Consider the following 16,688-nt stretch of genomic DNA (forward strand, 5'->3'; position numbering starts at 1 on the left):
ATTGCGGATTTATTAGTCAGGTATGTAATGAATACTTCACATATATTAGCCTATTTCTGTTCTTTTATATTCACATAGAAATATAAAACTCTTTTTTAATTATTATTTAATTGACATAAAAACAAGATACATGAAACAATTAAGGAACAACTCAAGCTAAACTGAGTGGTGCCAACTATAAGTATTTTGGAATTCAGAAATGAAAATATCAATGTAGAATGCAAGAGCTGGGAAAACTTCATGGAGGAGGCAGGACTTTAGTTGGGCCTTAAGAAAAAGTAAAATTTAGATGGCAGGAAGAATGTATATTTTAAACAAGAATCACAGTAGGTGCAAAGACACAGAAGTTGAAATAAGTATGTATGGAAACTATGAGAAGATCAGCTTGAATAGTGTAAAAACTGAATTATGGATTCACAGGGATTTGGCAATTTACAGTAATCCAAGAAGCTCTCAGACAGAAGTTTAGTTGATTGTCAGACTGTAACAAACAGTTTAGATGTTACTAGACAAATAAAATGGTGAAAATAGTTTGTTTGCAAGACAAATCTGTCTACCACACAAATCAGAGTGGGTTTGTTGCAGTCTGGGCTCTCCTGAAGGCAGACTGCATGTTGAGAAGGTGGAGTTTAGTGTGCCAATGTGTTTTAGGGAGTTCTATCAATACCTGAGGAAGGGATGAAGCCAGATTAGGCAGAGGGAGGAGTCAAGCTGCCATACAGGCCCAATGTTAGCTTCTGCTGGCCTACAAGGAGCTCTAGAGCTAAGGTGACCAATCAGAGTTGTTTAGCTTTGGACAAACAGAGAGGAGCTTCATAATGCCTTCCTTACTTCTGTGTCAACCAGTTATATGATGTGACCTGTCCTAAGTCAATCCCTGAAGGAGATGTCAGCTACAAGCTATTACTGACAGCATTTCCAGTAGTTAGAGCAAGATATCCCCTAAGGGTCGATATAAGTGGTATATCATCATGCCACCATGGGATAAAACTTAGGGATATTGATGTTATTAATTAATATCAGTTGTATTATTATACAGTTATGAAGGCCTGGAAAGAATTGTGGTGCAAGGAGAATAAGGGCAGGACACATCCATACAGGTTATTTCCAATCCAGGATATAGCTATATACTTTTTTTTAAGAGGTTATATTTAAAAATGCAAATATTATAGTTAATAGCAACCTTATTATAGTTATTTTTCCCCTTTGGTTCTTGAATTGAAAAAGTAGAAAACAACTAGTATAGTGAAAAATCTGGAAATTATGCCATGAATACCGACTTAATAAGGAACTGGGACTCAGAAATTAAAAAAAAAAAGAAAAGAAAGAAAGAAAAGAAGAGGGCTAGGATTATAGCTCAGTGGTAAAGAACCTGCCTCACATGTGTGAGACACTGGGTTCGAGCCTCAGCACCACATAAAAATAAATAAAATAAAGATATTGTGTCCATCTACAACTAAAAAAAAAATATTTAAAAAAAAAAAACAGAGAAAACAGTGGCAATCTTTGTGTTAAAGAATTATTCTCTATCTAAATCTTCCTGAATCTCCAGGGCCCACCATCACAGCAGTTAATGTAGTGCCTCCCTCACTTCAAATGTTCAGTTAAGTGTTCTTTAAAAGGAAGGAAGGGAAGTTAGAAAACTAAGTAGCTCTAGGGCCAGAAAAAGAAAGGTATGTGGAAATAAACTGTCAAAGAAAACTATTCAAAAGAAAAATGAACTTCTGAGGGAGATGAGCCTTTCTCTCACTGAAAGACTAGTCAGTCATTCAAATACATTATACTTGCACCACGAGGGAGATTATTCTAGATAAACTTTAATATTTTTTTCAAGCATAAGACTGATTTAAAATACCTAGTGACTTTGAAATGGCCTCAGATATTTACTTAATTTTTTAAAATATGCAAACTTCAAAATATAAGATACCAATAAACTTTGGATTTTTGTTATAGATTCTATAATAAAACTTACATCTCTTAAATTTTTCACTTTTAATTTAGCTACTGGCTTTTGCAAAGAATTTGGATGTAGAATTCAGCTTGGAGGCAGAAAGAATGATTCATGGCTATTATCTAGCCAGTCGCAGAATCAGAACAGATTTTATATATGGATCAAAACTGTCAGCATCTGCATTAAAATATTTGTAGGTATTCAGTTCAAGATTTTAAAGACAGTATTGACTTTTAAGTGGTGTATTTAACTTATGTTATCCATTTGTTTCTCTGTTTGATCGCTGATTGGTTAGTTTATAATATGCCTTGTCCCAAAAGAATTTAAGAGGACTTAATAATTTATTTTTACTCATATGAACCTCTAATAATTCTTTTCACTAAGTTTATTTTACTAGGTCCCTTGTATAATATGTGTCTGAGAAAAATATCAAATGATTGTTTTTTAAAATGTGGATATTTATAGTCTAAGTATTTTGTAGTAGGACCTAGAAGATTTCTTAAATATATTGTTCCTGTACTTTTAAATACTTTAATGGACTCATCTGTTACTGTTCCTTAAAATGTTAAAAAGTAATCTTTATTATAAAAGTACAGACATTGGGGCTGGGGATGTGGCTCAAGCGGTAGCGCACTCGCCTGGCATGCGTGCGGCCCAGGTTCGATCCTCAGCACCACGTACAAACAAAGATGTGTCCGCTGAAAACTAAAAAAATAAATAAATAAATATTAAAAAAAAAAAAAAGTACAGACATTAAAGTCTAAAATGACAAGTATCCTAACTCTTCCTATTCTTATAATCACTGATATCCCAGAGATAGTCACTGTTGACAGTTTTTATGTATTCTTCCAGAAATTATCCATTCAAATGCTAGCATATACATAATATATAATTTAAATATGGTATGTAAAATATATTTTATTCAACTGTTATATTTTAAAGTTAATGTGTTAAGCAGGGTGCAGTGGCATTCTCCTGTAATCCCAGCAGCTCAGGAGGCTGAGGCAGGAGGATCACAAGTTCAAAGCTAGCCTCAACAACAGTGAGGTGCTAAACAATTCAGGGAGATCCTGTCTCTAAATAAAATTCAAAATAGGGCTGGGCATGTGATCGAATGCCCTGAGTTCAATCTCTGGGACCCTCCCCAAATTAATGTATTAAACATATATATAAGCTTATAAATATATACATCTATATTTTCATGTGGATAAATATGCTTTTTTGCCCAAATAGAATCAGGCATATACAGAATTACCTTATTCCATTTTAATAGTTACATCATTAAATGTAACTTAATTGTGATGTGTGGACATTGTGATATGCTTTTACCATAATTTATATAGTTATAATTTATATAGTTATATAATTCTCTAATTACTATATAGTTATATAGTAATTAGAGAATTACTTCATTTGATACAATATTAAAATATAATCTCCAGCATGGTACAGTGGTACAGGTATGTAATCCCAGCAGCTCCAGAGGCTGAGGCAGGAGGATCGAGAGTTCAAAGCCAGCCCCAGCAACAGTGAGGTGCTAAGCAACTCAGTGAGACCCTGTCTTTAAAGAAAATACAAAATAGGGCTGGGGATTTGGCTCAGTAGTCAAATGCCCCTGAGTTCAATTCCCAGTACACCTCCCCCCCTGCCAAAAAAAAAAAAAGTATTATCTCCAACAAATTATAAGATGGATCAGGAGTAAAATAATCCACTAAATGAATGAATGAATGAATGAATAAACTTGTTATTGCTGTAGCATTAAATAAAACAGATGATGGGCTGGGGTTGTGGCTCACTGGCAGAGTGCTTGCCTAGCACATGTGAGGCACTGTGTTCGATTCTCAGCACCACATTAAAATCAATAAATAAATAAAATAAAGATATGTGTCCATTTATAACTAAAAATATTTAATAAAAAAACAGATGAAAAACTGTCAGGAAAGATCAAGAAGAGGTCTATGATATGTTTAGTTAATTTGTTTCAGCTGTATCTTCAAACAGCTGAAAAATGCAAAAGATAAGCCTAGTGATGAACTTTTTTTTTTTTGGTACTGGGAATTGAACTTGGGGCACTCAACCACTGAGTCACATCCCTAGCCCTATTTTGTATTTTTTTTAGAGACAGGGTCTCACAGAGTTGCTGAGCACCTCACTGTTACTGAGGCTGGCTTTGAACTCGTGATCCTCCTGTCTCAGCCTCCTGAGCCACTGGAATTACAGGCATGTGCCACTGAGCCTGGCTAAACATTTTAAAAATAACAACCAATTACAAAATGCTTTCCATTTTATGAAGTAATATTTAAAATACTAAGATCAAATTGTATTGCTTTAAACTTCTAAAAGTCCTGTTTCCTCACAAGAAGGGTAGCCAGGATGGTGAAGGGCTGAAAATTATGTCTCATGACTTACTATTTTTTTCATTATTTTCCTCACACTGGGGATCAAACCCCGCTCTACTACTGAGCTACAACCCCAACCCTTATGACATAGTAAAGGTACTAGGAATATATAACTTGGAAAAAAAGAAAACATGGGGCAACTATAAAAGTTACATGAATATTTTTAAAATATTTTTTTTAGTTTTTGATAGACCTTTTTTTTATTGGTTGCTCAAAACATTACAATGCTCTTGACATATCATATTTAAAAAGAGTTTTATTTATATGTGGTGCTGAGAATCAAACCCAGAGCCTCACACATCCCAGGCAAGTGCACACTACCACTGAGCAACAGCCCCAGCCTGTTTACATGAATATTTGAAGGGCCATCACATGTGAGAGGTATTATGCTTGTTCTATAGTTTAAAAAGATAGAATAAGAGACCAGTGAGTGACAATTGCAGTGAAATCAATTTCACTTTAGATGTATGTAAGCTTTGTAGGTTAGTTACAAAACTTTCAAATGTCTTTTCTTAGTATTCTTGTTTTATAGCTGAATTCCAAAACATTCTCATAAGTCAATTTATATAAAATCACATGGCTAGAAAATTCTAGAGAAACAGCATAGGTTTTCTGATTCTCAAGTCCAGGAGTCATTCAGTTATATTACATCATCTAATGAAAGCTTAAGGGAGATCTTCCAGATAATAGAAGCTGGTTAAATTTTTAAAAATAGAGGAAAAGATTGCCTCATGAAACAGTAAATGCTAGAAGTTTAAGAAACGGGATAATGAGTAGTCCAGGATGTTTTAGAGAAAATTCACTTATCTGATAGGAATTTGAAATTTGAACTCAGAGATCCTTTCCACTTTTGAAATTGCAAGATTATACAAAGACATCAGATAGATGAAGAACTAGATGAAAACATTAAGGATGTGTCTTAAAGATATTTAGTTGGGTTTACTTTCCCAACTGCATATTTATCTGAACAGAACTTAAGTGGTAGTAGTTGGGTGGAATGATGAGGAGCAGCTAGGATAGAAACCAATTCTTTGATAGTGAGGATACTTGCTTGTCTTGGAATAGTCTATAAATAATAGTCTATTAAAATATTCTAAAAAGGTCTACAATTTTTAAAGTAAGAATATGTTTTTCTTGGGGCTGCAGATGTAGCCGAGCATGCGTGAGGCACTGGGTTCGATTCTCAGCACCACATAAAAATAAAATAAAGATAAAAAAAAATAGTGTTCAAAAAAAAAAGAATATGTTGTTCTTTCATCTGTGTGGTCATATTCTTATGTGTCTTGTTTATTTCTACCAAAATATATTTTTGTAATATCAACATATTTTTACTGGCATCAATTTTGTTTCTTAGAGTTTCCTTATCTGAAGCCCATGCACGACTGAATTTAAGGAATAAAGTGCTCAAAGAAGATGTACTAATTGCAGCTTTATTATTTGAAACATCTCTCACATTGAAATATGGTAACGTATTAAATTATTAATGATCTCTACAAATAATTTTATTTAAACTTCAATATTCTTCATTTATTAAATTGTTAAATATATTTTAAACATTAGTTCCTTATTATGCATGAGTGCGTCAATACTTGAACTTTGGTGCTGCTTAAAGAATTCTAGGGGGGAAGGAGTACTTATTAATACAAGACATGAAATGATTTAAGTTTATATTCCCTTTAAAATAACATGCAAACCAGATTTGGTGGCACATGCCTGTAATCCCAGCAACTTGGGAGGCAAGCCTGAGGCAAAAGGATCAAAAAGTTGGAGGACAGCCTTCAAAATTTAGCGAGACCCTGTCTCAGAAATAAAAAAAAGAAAAAGGGCTAGGCCTGTACTTCAGTGGTAGTGTCCCTGGGTTCAATCCAGTACTGCAAAAATGAATTTTAAAAATAATAAATAAAATAAATAATAAGATAAATAAAACATACAACATTTGCCAAGCAGTCCCCCACAGTGGAGTTAGGCACATAGCCAAAATAACCACCTTCTCTGAATTGGAAAATTTAATACTGACTACTGCACTTAATCATTTGAAATGAATGGCAGTTACTATGTTTTTGCTCTTAAAATTACAAAAGAGCTCTTAAGGATGAGTAAAGTTAATCTCACAAAGTTTTTGTGAATTAGATAATAATAGTGATGAGAGATATAATGCTTCAAACCAGATTTTTGTTCCAGGCCTGGGACTTGAAAGTATTAATAGTAGTAGCTTTGCTGTGGATGTTTAGTGTTCAAATTTGCTTTAAATAGCTGGGCATGGTGGCAAGTCCTATAATCCCAGCAACTCGGAGGCTGAGACAGGAAGATTTCAATCAAGTTCAAGACCAGCCTCAGCAACTTAGCAAGGCCCATATCAAAATGAAAAACAGGAAGGGCTGGGGATATAGTTCAGTGGTTAAGTACCCCTGGATACAATTCTTGATACCAAAATAAATAAACAAACATAAATTTACTTTACATTACATTTATATTGCATTAATTTCCAAATTAATTCCAAGGATCCATTAAAATGTTACAAACTGTTCTATAATTGTCTAAATCAAAATTCTTTTTTAAAAATTTTTTTTAGACATTGACAGGCCTTTATTTTGTTCATGTATTCATATGCGGTACTCAGAATCGAACCCAGTGCCTCACACATGCTAAGCAAGTACTCTACCACTGAGACACAATCCCAGCTCCTACATCAAGTATTCTTTACCTGGGATCCATGGATGCTTGGAATCCTAGAGGCTTGCAGATCCTTAAGTTATATACAAATTTGGGTATGTGTGCCCCTTTCTAGGAAGAGATTTTTAAGTTTTATTAAGTGTGCCTTAGAGATTCATGACTGTCATTCTGAATTTGGTTTTATTAACCAAAAGATAGAAAAACTGATTCCCAACCAATACTAAATAATAGGAAGGATATGTAAATATTTTAAATTTGCTTTATCTTTACATTCTTCTTTTAATCTCTATTTAAGACAATATTTCATCAAATCCAAGATACATTATTTTATCTATCATTAAGGGAAAAAATGCTGCAAACTTTATAATGATTTGCCATCAGCTGTTACGTCACATCTGAGTTTCAGTGATAAAACAAAAGTATTGTGGTGCACACCTGAAATGCCAGCAGCTTAGAAGGATGAGACAGGAGGATTTTGAGTTCATGAGGCCCGAAGCAATTTAGCAAGACCCTGTCTCAAAATAAAATATAAAAAGGGCTGGGGATTTGGCTTAGTGGTTGAGTGCTCCTGGGTTCAATCCCTGGTACAAAAAGAAAACAATCAAAACAAAAAAGTAAGTCTGTGAATTTAAAAACGATGGTTGAAAGGGCTGAAAATGTAGCTCAGTGGTAGAGTGTTTGCCTAATATGTGCAAGACCCTGGGTTTGATCCTCAGTTCTTGGAAGAAGAAAAAAAAAAATACTTAAAAACTAAGGTTTGAATAACTATGATTTTATAATATTAAGAATTCCTGTAGTAGAATGACAGAATATTTTTACTTTGTGACTATTTTGTCAAGACTTCCATGAAGGGGCTGGAGTTATGACTCAGCGGTAGAGTGCTCGCTAGCACATGTGAGGCCCTGGGTTCAATCCTCAGCACCACATAAAAAATAAAGATATTGTGTCCAACTACAACTAAAATAAAATATTTTTAAAAAACCCAGACTTCCATGAAGGGGCTGGATTGGTGGCTCAGTGGTAGACCACTTGCCTAGCATGTGTGAGGCACTGGATTTCATTCTTAGCACCGCATATAAGTAAAATCTTAGGTCTATTGACAACTAAAAAATTTAAAAAAAAAGATTTCCATAAAGCATTTGAAGGAATCAAAACTATGTGAAAAAAAATTTGCTTTTGTTTTCATAATGACATTCAGTTAGATATATAATTTTAAATCTTAATGTTAAGAGATTATTAAATATTACTTTAAACACAGAGGAAAATGATTCCAAGGGATGATTTTCTTAGGTAGAATTGATATGAGAAGAATAGGCAGTCTTTATACAAGTCTTTAACCAAGCCACACTTGGGTTTCCTTGTGTGTTCCTAGTGTATGTTACCTTATTAAAATTAATTTACTCTTTTTACATTATTTGTATACTATAAAGTAAAACTATGATGGTATTTTGAGATAAATGATAATTTAAGGATTGATATATTAAAATTAGTATGTTATGTGGTGTTATACTTTGTAATTATCATTATATGAATTCAATATTCATAATTATTTTGTCCAGTCAGTACATCAACCAATTTTTGTTGTTGTTTTTTGTACCAAGGATTGAACTCAGGGGTACTTGACCACTGAACCACATCCCCAGCCCTATTTTGTATTTTGAGACAGGGTCTCACTGAATTACTTTAGTGCCTCACTGTTGCCTCAGCTGGCTTTGAACTTGTACTTCTCCTGTGTCAGCCTCCAATGCCACTGGGATTACAGGCATGAGCCACCGTGACTGGCAACAATTTCTTTTTAATATATTTTTTTTAGCTGTATAAAATATTTTTAGATGGACACAATACTTTTATTTTTTTATTTGTTTATTTTTATGTGGTGCCAGGGATAGAACCCAGTACCTCACACATGCTAGGCAAGAGCTCTACCACTGAGCCACAACCCTTGCCCCTCAACAAATATTTGATTGACAACTAGGTAATAGGTTCCTGATATACAGTGGTGAAAAAACAGTCTATACTCAGTTGTAGTCTATAGCCTAGTGAGAGAACAGATATTAAAAAGTTAATATACTGGGATTGGGGCTGTAGCTCAGTGGCAGAGTTCTTGCCTAGCACGTGTGAGGCACTGAGTTTGATCCTCAGCACTGCATTAAAAAAATAAACAAATTAAGGCATACTGTCCATCTACAATTACAAAAAAAATTTATAAAAAATGTAAATATACTAATATATAATACAAATTGAGATGGATGTTATGAGGAAAATATACAGGCTGTTATAAGCAAGAATAATAAAAGGGGGGCTGGGGTTGTGGCTCAGTGGTAGAGCACTCACCTAGCAAGTATGAGGCACTGGGTTCAATCCTCAGCATCACATAAAAACAAACAAAAAACAGAGATATTATGTCCATCTACAACTAAAAAAAATTTTTTTAAAAAAATGACAAAAGGGAGGGGCTGGGGATGTGGCTCAAGCGGTAGCGCGCTCGCCTGGCATGCGTGTGGCCCAGGTTCGATCCTCAGCACCACATACAAACAAAAGATGTTGTGTCCGCCCTAAACTTAAAAAATAAATAAATAAATATTAAAATTCTCTCTAAAAAAAATATATAAAAGGGACTGATTTTGACTAGATTTTAGGGTGACATCTTTAAGGAGGTAATAGTTATTTAACTTGAAATCCAGATAGAGGGAAACTATATTGTGTAGGTATTTTTCAAGAAAATGAAAGAGGGCCAGGCTAGGGCTAAAGCCTCACACACTTGTGGTAGAAAACTGGGTTTCTATTCCAAGTATAACAGGAAGCAGAAACCTAATATGATCAATTATATATAAGTATCATTGTCTATAGTGGATCTAAAGAATAGATTGGAGGGGGTAAAGGGTGGAAAAAGATGTTAGGAAATTATTGTCATAGTCCAGGCAATTGATATAGGAGCTTTGATTAGGTGGAAGCAGTAGAAATGGAAAGTATTGGGTTAGAGATACATTTTGGATGCAAAAAACAATAGGTTTTGCTCATGAACTAGAGTTAGAGTTGGGTGCAGGAATAGAGAGAGGGAAAGGGAGGAATTAAGGAAAATTCCAAAGTTTCTGCCTTGAGCAACCAGGTATCAAGACTGGGAATAAAAGAGATTGGGAGAAAAATCAAATTATAGTAAGTTTGTGATATTCTACAGAGAAATCAATACACAAACTGGAATTTAGGACAGTTCTAACCTAGAAATATAATTTAGCAACCATCAGCATAGAGATGGTATTCAAAGCCAAGAAGTGGATGAAATCACCTTAGAGGGACTAAAGTGAATTCCAATATTCAGAAATGGGGTCGACGAAGGTGAACAAAGATAGAACCAGTAGCTAGAATGTAGGAAGAAAATGAAGTGTTACAGAAGCCAAAAGAGGGCTTCCAAAGGGAACAGATTGGCCAATTGTATCATAGCCTACTAAGATTTGATAATCCAGAGGTTGGTGGGAGGCCATGATCAAAACTATTTAGAGAGCTGTTGAGTGGGAATAGGTATGGAGATAGCAGAGAACTTTGAGATGCTGACTATGAAGACAAGCAAAGAAACTGAGCATTAGCGGAAGAAGAATGTGGGGTCCGAAAAGGGATTATTATCTTTTTAATACATAAGGTATTAAATCATATGATATGCAGTAATACTTCAGAAAGATGGCAATTCGAGGCTTGGTGGTACACACCCATAGTATAAGACCATGCTGAACAACATAGCAAGACCCCATCCATGCATGATGGTGTACACCTGTAATTCCAGCAGGTTCGGAGGCTGAGGCAGAATCTCAAAATCAAAACCAGCTTTTTAGCAATTTAGTGAGACTGTAAGCAACCTAGTAAGACTGTGTCTCAAAAATTTTTTTTAAAGGGGGAGAGGGTTGGGAATGACTCAGTGGCTAAGCACCCCCGAGTTCAACTCTAGTACCAAAATAGAAAAAAATTAAAAAAAAAAAAAGGATGTTGGGGGTAGGATGAAATTGAAGGAGTTAAATCCTTAAAAAATATGAGAGGGATCAGTCAAATCCAGAGCACATTTAAGAATTAGACTCATACAGGTCACTTGTTCAATTTGAAAAGAAAATGGATAATCAGGTAGGTTTGTACATTTGGGGCTTCTGTTTATTCTCCAGTGCATCATATTGGTATTCAAAAAAATATGATTTCAATGATTAAAGTGCTTGCCTAGCACGTGAGAAGCACTGGGTTTGATTCTAAGCACCGCATATAAATAAATGAATAAAATTAAGGTTCATCAACATCTAAAAAATGTATTAAAAACTTTCATCATTTCAGTTGAAAATGAATTATTATTTAGCATTTTAAGGAATATTTCTCATTTATACTATATTTCCTTCTTCATTTAGGGGCCACTGTATTTTGTGTTGCTCCAAATGCAGTATTTCCCTTTGAACTGTACAATGAAGAGTACTTACAACAAAGGGATCTCTATCTGACTCAGTGCCAGAAACAGCTCCAACAGTTTATTGCCACATACGGACCTGGAACAGCTGTTTTCACTAACGATGAATAAGCAATTTGAGAAAAATTTCCTTTTGATTTCAACTTCAGCAATGGGAAAGTGTATTCGAGTAACTTTAAAGCAATGCTTCAGATAGTACTGTATACAGGAGTACATCAGAATGCCATTTAAAAAACAAATCATGGTCCCCACAAAAATCAACTGCTACTGGGATATACACTAATCCAAACTTCTAAAACAAATTACCATAATTTCAAATTTTAGGAGAGAAATATGGATGATTAAGATGATGAAGTCACCAAAGAGAATCCTAAGTTTCTGGTTAGCCCAGAGTATGTGATAAAAAAAAATAAGGACCTTACAATGTGAAAAATGGTTAACATGGAATTCACTCTATTTGTCATAAGATGGCAATAACCCTATTTACAAAATTTTTTAAAAATATTTTTTTAGTTGTAGTTGGACACAATACCTTTATTTATTTTTATGCGGTGCTGAGGATCGAACCCAGGGCCTCGCACGTGTTGGGTGAGAGCTCTACCACTGAACCACAACCCCCAGCCCCCTACAAATTTTTTTAAAAATATTATTTGCTTGTAATTTTTATTTAAATATTTTTTAGTTGTAGATGCATACAATATCTTTATTTTTATGTGGTACTGAGGATCGAACCCAGTGCCCCACATGTACAGGGCAAGCGCTCTACCACTGAGCCACAATCCCAGCGCCCCCTACAAATTTTTAAGCCATTTTTTTTCCCTTATACTTGTGAACCTGCCGAATTGATTAACTAATTTGTATAACCTGAAGCTTCAAATTTAAGGCCTTTTTAGGGCTGGGGTTGTAGCTCAGTGGTAGGGCGCTTGCCTAGCATGCATAAGGCACACATAAAGGTCCATCAACAACTAATTAAGGCCTTTTCAGCTTATACACATATGCATTACATGAACATTGTTTTAGAAGCCCTAAATTTGGAGTCAAAAAAGCCTTGGAAATTTCTATATATAAACTGTGGTAAAAAAAAAAAAAAAAACGTAACCAGAGAACAAGTTTGCCCCTAACTTTAAGGTTCCCTAATGCAATGAAACCAATATGCAAACCCATTCTTCATTTTTATGTATTGTTGAAGTGAGGGCATGTCTTACTTCATCTAGGCTGACCTCAAATACCAGAAGACATAATCCTCCTGTTTACCAGCAACCTGGCATTGAGTTACATTCTTTGACCATTTTGGTTTTTGTGACAAGGTTTCCTTGTTACCCAGGCTGGTCCTCAACTTCAGTAACTGCTAGTCATTTTGTTCTGAATAAGTAGGGACAATAAAATCCTCCAATCCTTTCCAGTTCTAATTACTTCTACTTGCTGGGTGCACACCTGTAATCCAAGCAGCTCAGGAGGTTGAGGCAGGAGGATTGAAAGTTCTAAGCCAGCTTTAGCAAAAGTGAGGTGCTAAGGAACTCGTCAGACTCTTGTCTCTAAATACAAAATAGGGCTAGGGATGTGGCTCTATGGCCAAGTGCCCCGGAGTTCAATCCCCAATACCCACCCCCCAAGAAAAATTATGAATGAAGAATGTATCACACCAAGAGCCACCTTATTAACCAAGATCTAATTCTTCAAAACTGACAATCCAGGGCTGGGGTTGTGGCTCATTGGCAGAGCGTTTGCCTAGCACAGGTGAGACACTGGTTCGAACCTAAGCACTGCATTAAAATAAATAAATAGATAGATAGATAAATAAATAAGGGCATGCTGTCCATCTACAACTACAACAAATTGAAAAAAAAAAACTAAATCCAAAATCTCACAATCCAGAGCTTACTTAATCATATAGCTGGAGGACTCCCTAACACACTATAGGAAGGCCATTCACTATGATTGAATACCAACCAGTGCCAGCAATATATAATGTTTTCAGCAGGCTAAGCTAGTTTTCAACAAAATATATAATACTGTTGCTAACTAAGAGCCTTGTTTTGTGCCTTTTCATGTACTATATTTCACTTTTCTGGCTCTGTGGGGTGAGGCAAAGCCATACTGTTACCTTAGATCAATACAACAGTCTCAGCTTATAGGGAAAAAAAGCAATTTTTAACTTAAAGACAACTTAATTGCTATTTAGTACTAAAGGACTTTAGAAGATTCCAACCATCTTTCAGGCACCATAGCCATTACTATCTTCCCAGCTGCCTACAGTGACAGTCACTATCCACAGATGAGCTACTTAACGAGAACTATATCAAAAGTATGTTAAAAAACAGAACTGATGAATGACTAGGAGAAAAAAACTATTTAAAAAGAAAACAATATTGCCAAGAGCAATTAAAAATTGTTACACATGTATTTTACCACATAACTTATTGTTTATTAATATCAAATAAAAATTTCATAGTTTGTTTCCATTTTTTTCTTCATAAATTCTTTTTTTTTTCCTTTCACAATGTTGCATGCCACACCTCTGGAAAATAAGAAAGCAACAGTGAAAATCACTTTTACCCAAATTCAGAAACTCAAGCTCAATATCCTCAAAAAAAAAAAAAAAAATTAATGCTAAGAAAAGGAAAACACACCCCAAATATGCAAAGGCAACTTAAAAAGAAACTGGTCCCAGTCTTTTGGAGTTCAAATGCTTCTGAGCCATCAAAATATGTGGTGCTTGAGGCTGGGGATTTAGCTCAGTTGGTAGAGTGCTTACCTTGCATGCACAAAGCCCTGGGTTCAATCCCCAGCACCACCAAAAAAAAAAAAAAAGGAGAATAAGAAGAAAAAAGGATGTGGTGATTGAGAAGTCACACTTACTTGAGGCAAGGATGTATTTTTAAACACTACATCAAAAGGACTGGAGCATTCATTGATAGCTGCCTATATGCAGAAGAGAAAGAGAAAGAACATTTCACTCATTTCAACAAAAACAGTCTATTTCAGTAATTCACATAATCAATATATATTACTGGCACCTCAGTCTTAAAATTATTTCTTCAAAGAAAACCCTCAGCTGGGTAAACGGCAAAAATTTGTCATCACTGTGCCAGTGGTTAAATCGATCTATGTCAAGAATATATTACACATTTTGGTTTAGACTATCACAAAGAAAAAGAAAAGCACACACTATGGTACCGTGTTACATGTCAAATGTGGTCCTACTCATTTTCTTCAGTCATCTTCTATGACAAGTTTTTAAGAGCATTTGTTCCAACCACTTTCATACATCTTCATGCCACTGGATGTTGTACCTAGAAACAAAAATATTCAATTGTGAATTCTCATACTTCTATTTGGCACCTTATGTGTGGCAAGAGTCCAATGAGAATTTCATTCTTGTCAGAAGCATAAACACAATCATATTTTACAAACTAGCTCTCAAGTCATAATTCCATAAATCAGATTCTTTACAAGCTAGAAATGTTGAGTTATTAGTAAGGGCAGGAAAATCTGCAGAAACTGTTTTTTAATAACTGTGGCAGCAGTATTGATTTTAAGACAGGATGGACTCTTGTGAATATCAAAGCCATTGCTTTTCTGTCTCAAAGCTTGACAGGATGAACTATGAGCAAGGGTAAAGGTTAGATGTACAGAAAAAAGTGTGCAGACCTTCATCTAAAAACATTACAACGGCAAATCTAGTAGTTTTAGGGCAAGGATACCTATGTTGGCAAGTTGACTGAAAGTGCACTAAGTAGTGCTAAGGAATGGCCAGAGTCACAAATCATGTCCTACAGCACCCCAAGAGGATAAATCACTGAACCAGACAGCTACTGGAAATGATTTATGAAGACATGTAAAACTGGAACTTGCAAAACAATTTATCAATTTCAAGTCTTTAATGTTTCACACAATCGATATTAGGAAAACAATATAAACTTGGTAAAGAATAGTTCCAAAATGAAAAATTGTTTAATTTACAGAGAGTTCATGCATTTTTAAAACTTAGCGAAGATCTAGAAATGCATGTTATTAACGAAATTGCAATCTACATCACTCCCTCAAACAACAACAAAACACCCCAGACTCACAAAATTCCAGATGGTGGGTACCTGTGGGTGGAAGGCAGCAACTAGTGGGATATGTTTATGAATATTTAGCTTTTTAAAGAGGTAACATGTTTTTTCCTAATCTCCCAGCTGTAGACTGGAATCTTCTGTGTAATGTCCAGAAACACACATTTCCATGTAAACGCAAGATCTATGTGTACAGTAGGCATTTGTGGCCCAAAGGCCTTCCATACTTCCACGTTCTGTTATCCAGCTTCAAAGCCTTTTATATTTACAAGGGCGATTCAGGAACAAATGCCAGAATTCTACAAATACGTTGAGATCAGTGGTTAAGCGGCGCTTACTGCTTTTTCCAAACCCCTCGATTTTGTACGGTTAAGTGTCTTTAGCATTTAAAAGAAAATAATCTTTATAAAATGCCCCCTTAAGGAAAATGAAACCGCCCACTCAAGGGAGCCTGAAACCTCCAAAGTCGAGCTTTGCTGGGGACTAAGGGGAATCGGTCGAAGGTGCGGGGGTGGGGGAGTGGGGGGTTACGAAGCCGCAGGACGTTCCTTCCTCAACTCTCCTGGGTCACAGAAGACCCTTTCGAAACCAGTGTTTACTGTGGAATAAGATCAACTAAGGCCCGCAGGTAGTTACTTATAAAACGCAACTACGCGAACGACACGAAGGGAACTCTCCAGGCCACGTCCACAGGGAGGAGCGTTACGTAACCTCCAGCGTCCAGCCCGCGGCCGCTGAAGGCTCGGTGCGCTAGGGTAAAGCACCGACGCGGCCGGCACCCACAAGGCGGAGGAACTTGGTACGGAAGAGAGGAGAGACTAAGATCCCGAGGACTCTCACCTCGAAGAACCCGGCACCGGGCCCACAGGCTCCTTCACCACCCGGCCACCATGGCGAAAGAACACCTCCCATTGTCCGCGGCTGCGCGGAAAAGGAAGAGCTGCGAAACCGCACAGCTCTTAGGGACCGGTCCTGGTCCCGCCCCTTCCGGCTCTGGGCCCCGCCCCTCCGTGGGGCTGTAGTGAGAGTAGGGGAGGCCGTGCTTGTGCAGTCATGCAATGTGGGTGTCTCTGCAGGTGTTCAGCAGTGTAAGCTTTTATTGGGGGACTTTGTAACTTCCCTAGAGGCCTTTAAGGCCCATGAATACCTCAGCTAGGGCTATTATATTG

At 36.1% G+C, this 16,688-nt stretch overlaps 1 protein-coding gene, 2 long non-coding RNA genes and 1 other non-coding gene across 6 annotated transcripts in view; 1 reads left to right on the forward strand and 3 right to left on the reverse strand.

The window, feature by feature from the left end:
• Mcmdc2 (minichromosome maintenance domain containing 2) overlaps positions 1-13,301 on the forward strand; it is a 34,812-nt gene extending 21,511 nt beyond the window's left edge. Inside the window, exons 12-14 of the mRNA XM_027932883.2 lie at positions 2,002-2,144; positions 5,705-5,814; positions 11,406-13,301. Coding sequence (XP_027788684.1) covers positions 2,002-2,144; positions 5,705-5,814; positions 11,406-11,572 — 420 coding nt within the window. The 3' untranslated portion in view covers positions 11,573-13,301. The remainder of the gene's footprint in view (positions 1-2,001; positions 2,145-5,704; positions 5,815-11,405) is intronic.
• On the reverse strand, positions 2,509-11,619 carry LOC139702093 (uncharacterized). Of its 2 annotated transcripts, none has more exons than XR_011704691.1 (2): positions 9,358-11,619; positions 2,509-2,656 (listed from the first exon to the last, which is right to left on the reverse strand). It is a non-coding gene; the product is annotated as an uncharacterized lncRNA (long non-coding RNA). The 2 variants fall into 2 exon arrangements; XR_011704690.1 differs by lacking the exon at positions 9,358-11,619 and adding an exon at positions 7,055-7,266.
• A 563-nt stretch (positions 13,302-13,864) lies between the features above and the next one.
• LOC114090663 (uncharacterized) lies at positions 13,865-16,467 on the reverse strand. Of its 2 annotated transcripts, none has more exons than XR_003582390.2 (4): positions 16,360-16,467; positions 14,639-14,754; positions 14,321-14,383; positions 13,865-13,979 (listed from the first exon to the last, which is right to left on the reverse strand). It is a non-coding gene; the product is annotated as an uncharacterized lncRNA (long non-coding RNA). The 2 variants fall into 2 exon arrangements; XR_003582391.2 differs by having other exon boundaries at positions 14,631-14,754.
• Positions 14,471-14,554, reverse strand: LOC114090716 (small nucleolar RNA SNORD87). Its single transcript, XR_003582407.1, has one exon. It is a non-coding gene; the product is annotated as a small nucleolar RNA SNORD87 (small nucleolar RNA).
• Positions 16,468-16,688: the final 221 nt, after the last annotated feature.

Source organism: Marmota flaviventris, chromosome 15 (assembly GCF_047511675.1).
Source record: "Marmota flaviventris isolate mMarFla1 chromosome 15, mMarFla1.hap1, whole genome shotgun sequence".
NCBI lineage: Eukaryota > Metazoa > Chordata > Mammalia > Rodentia > Sciuridae > Marmota > Marmota flaviventris.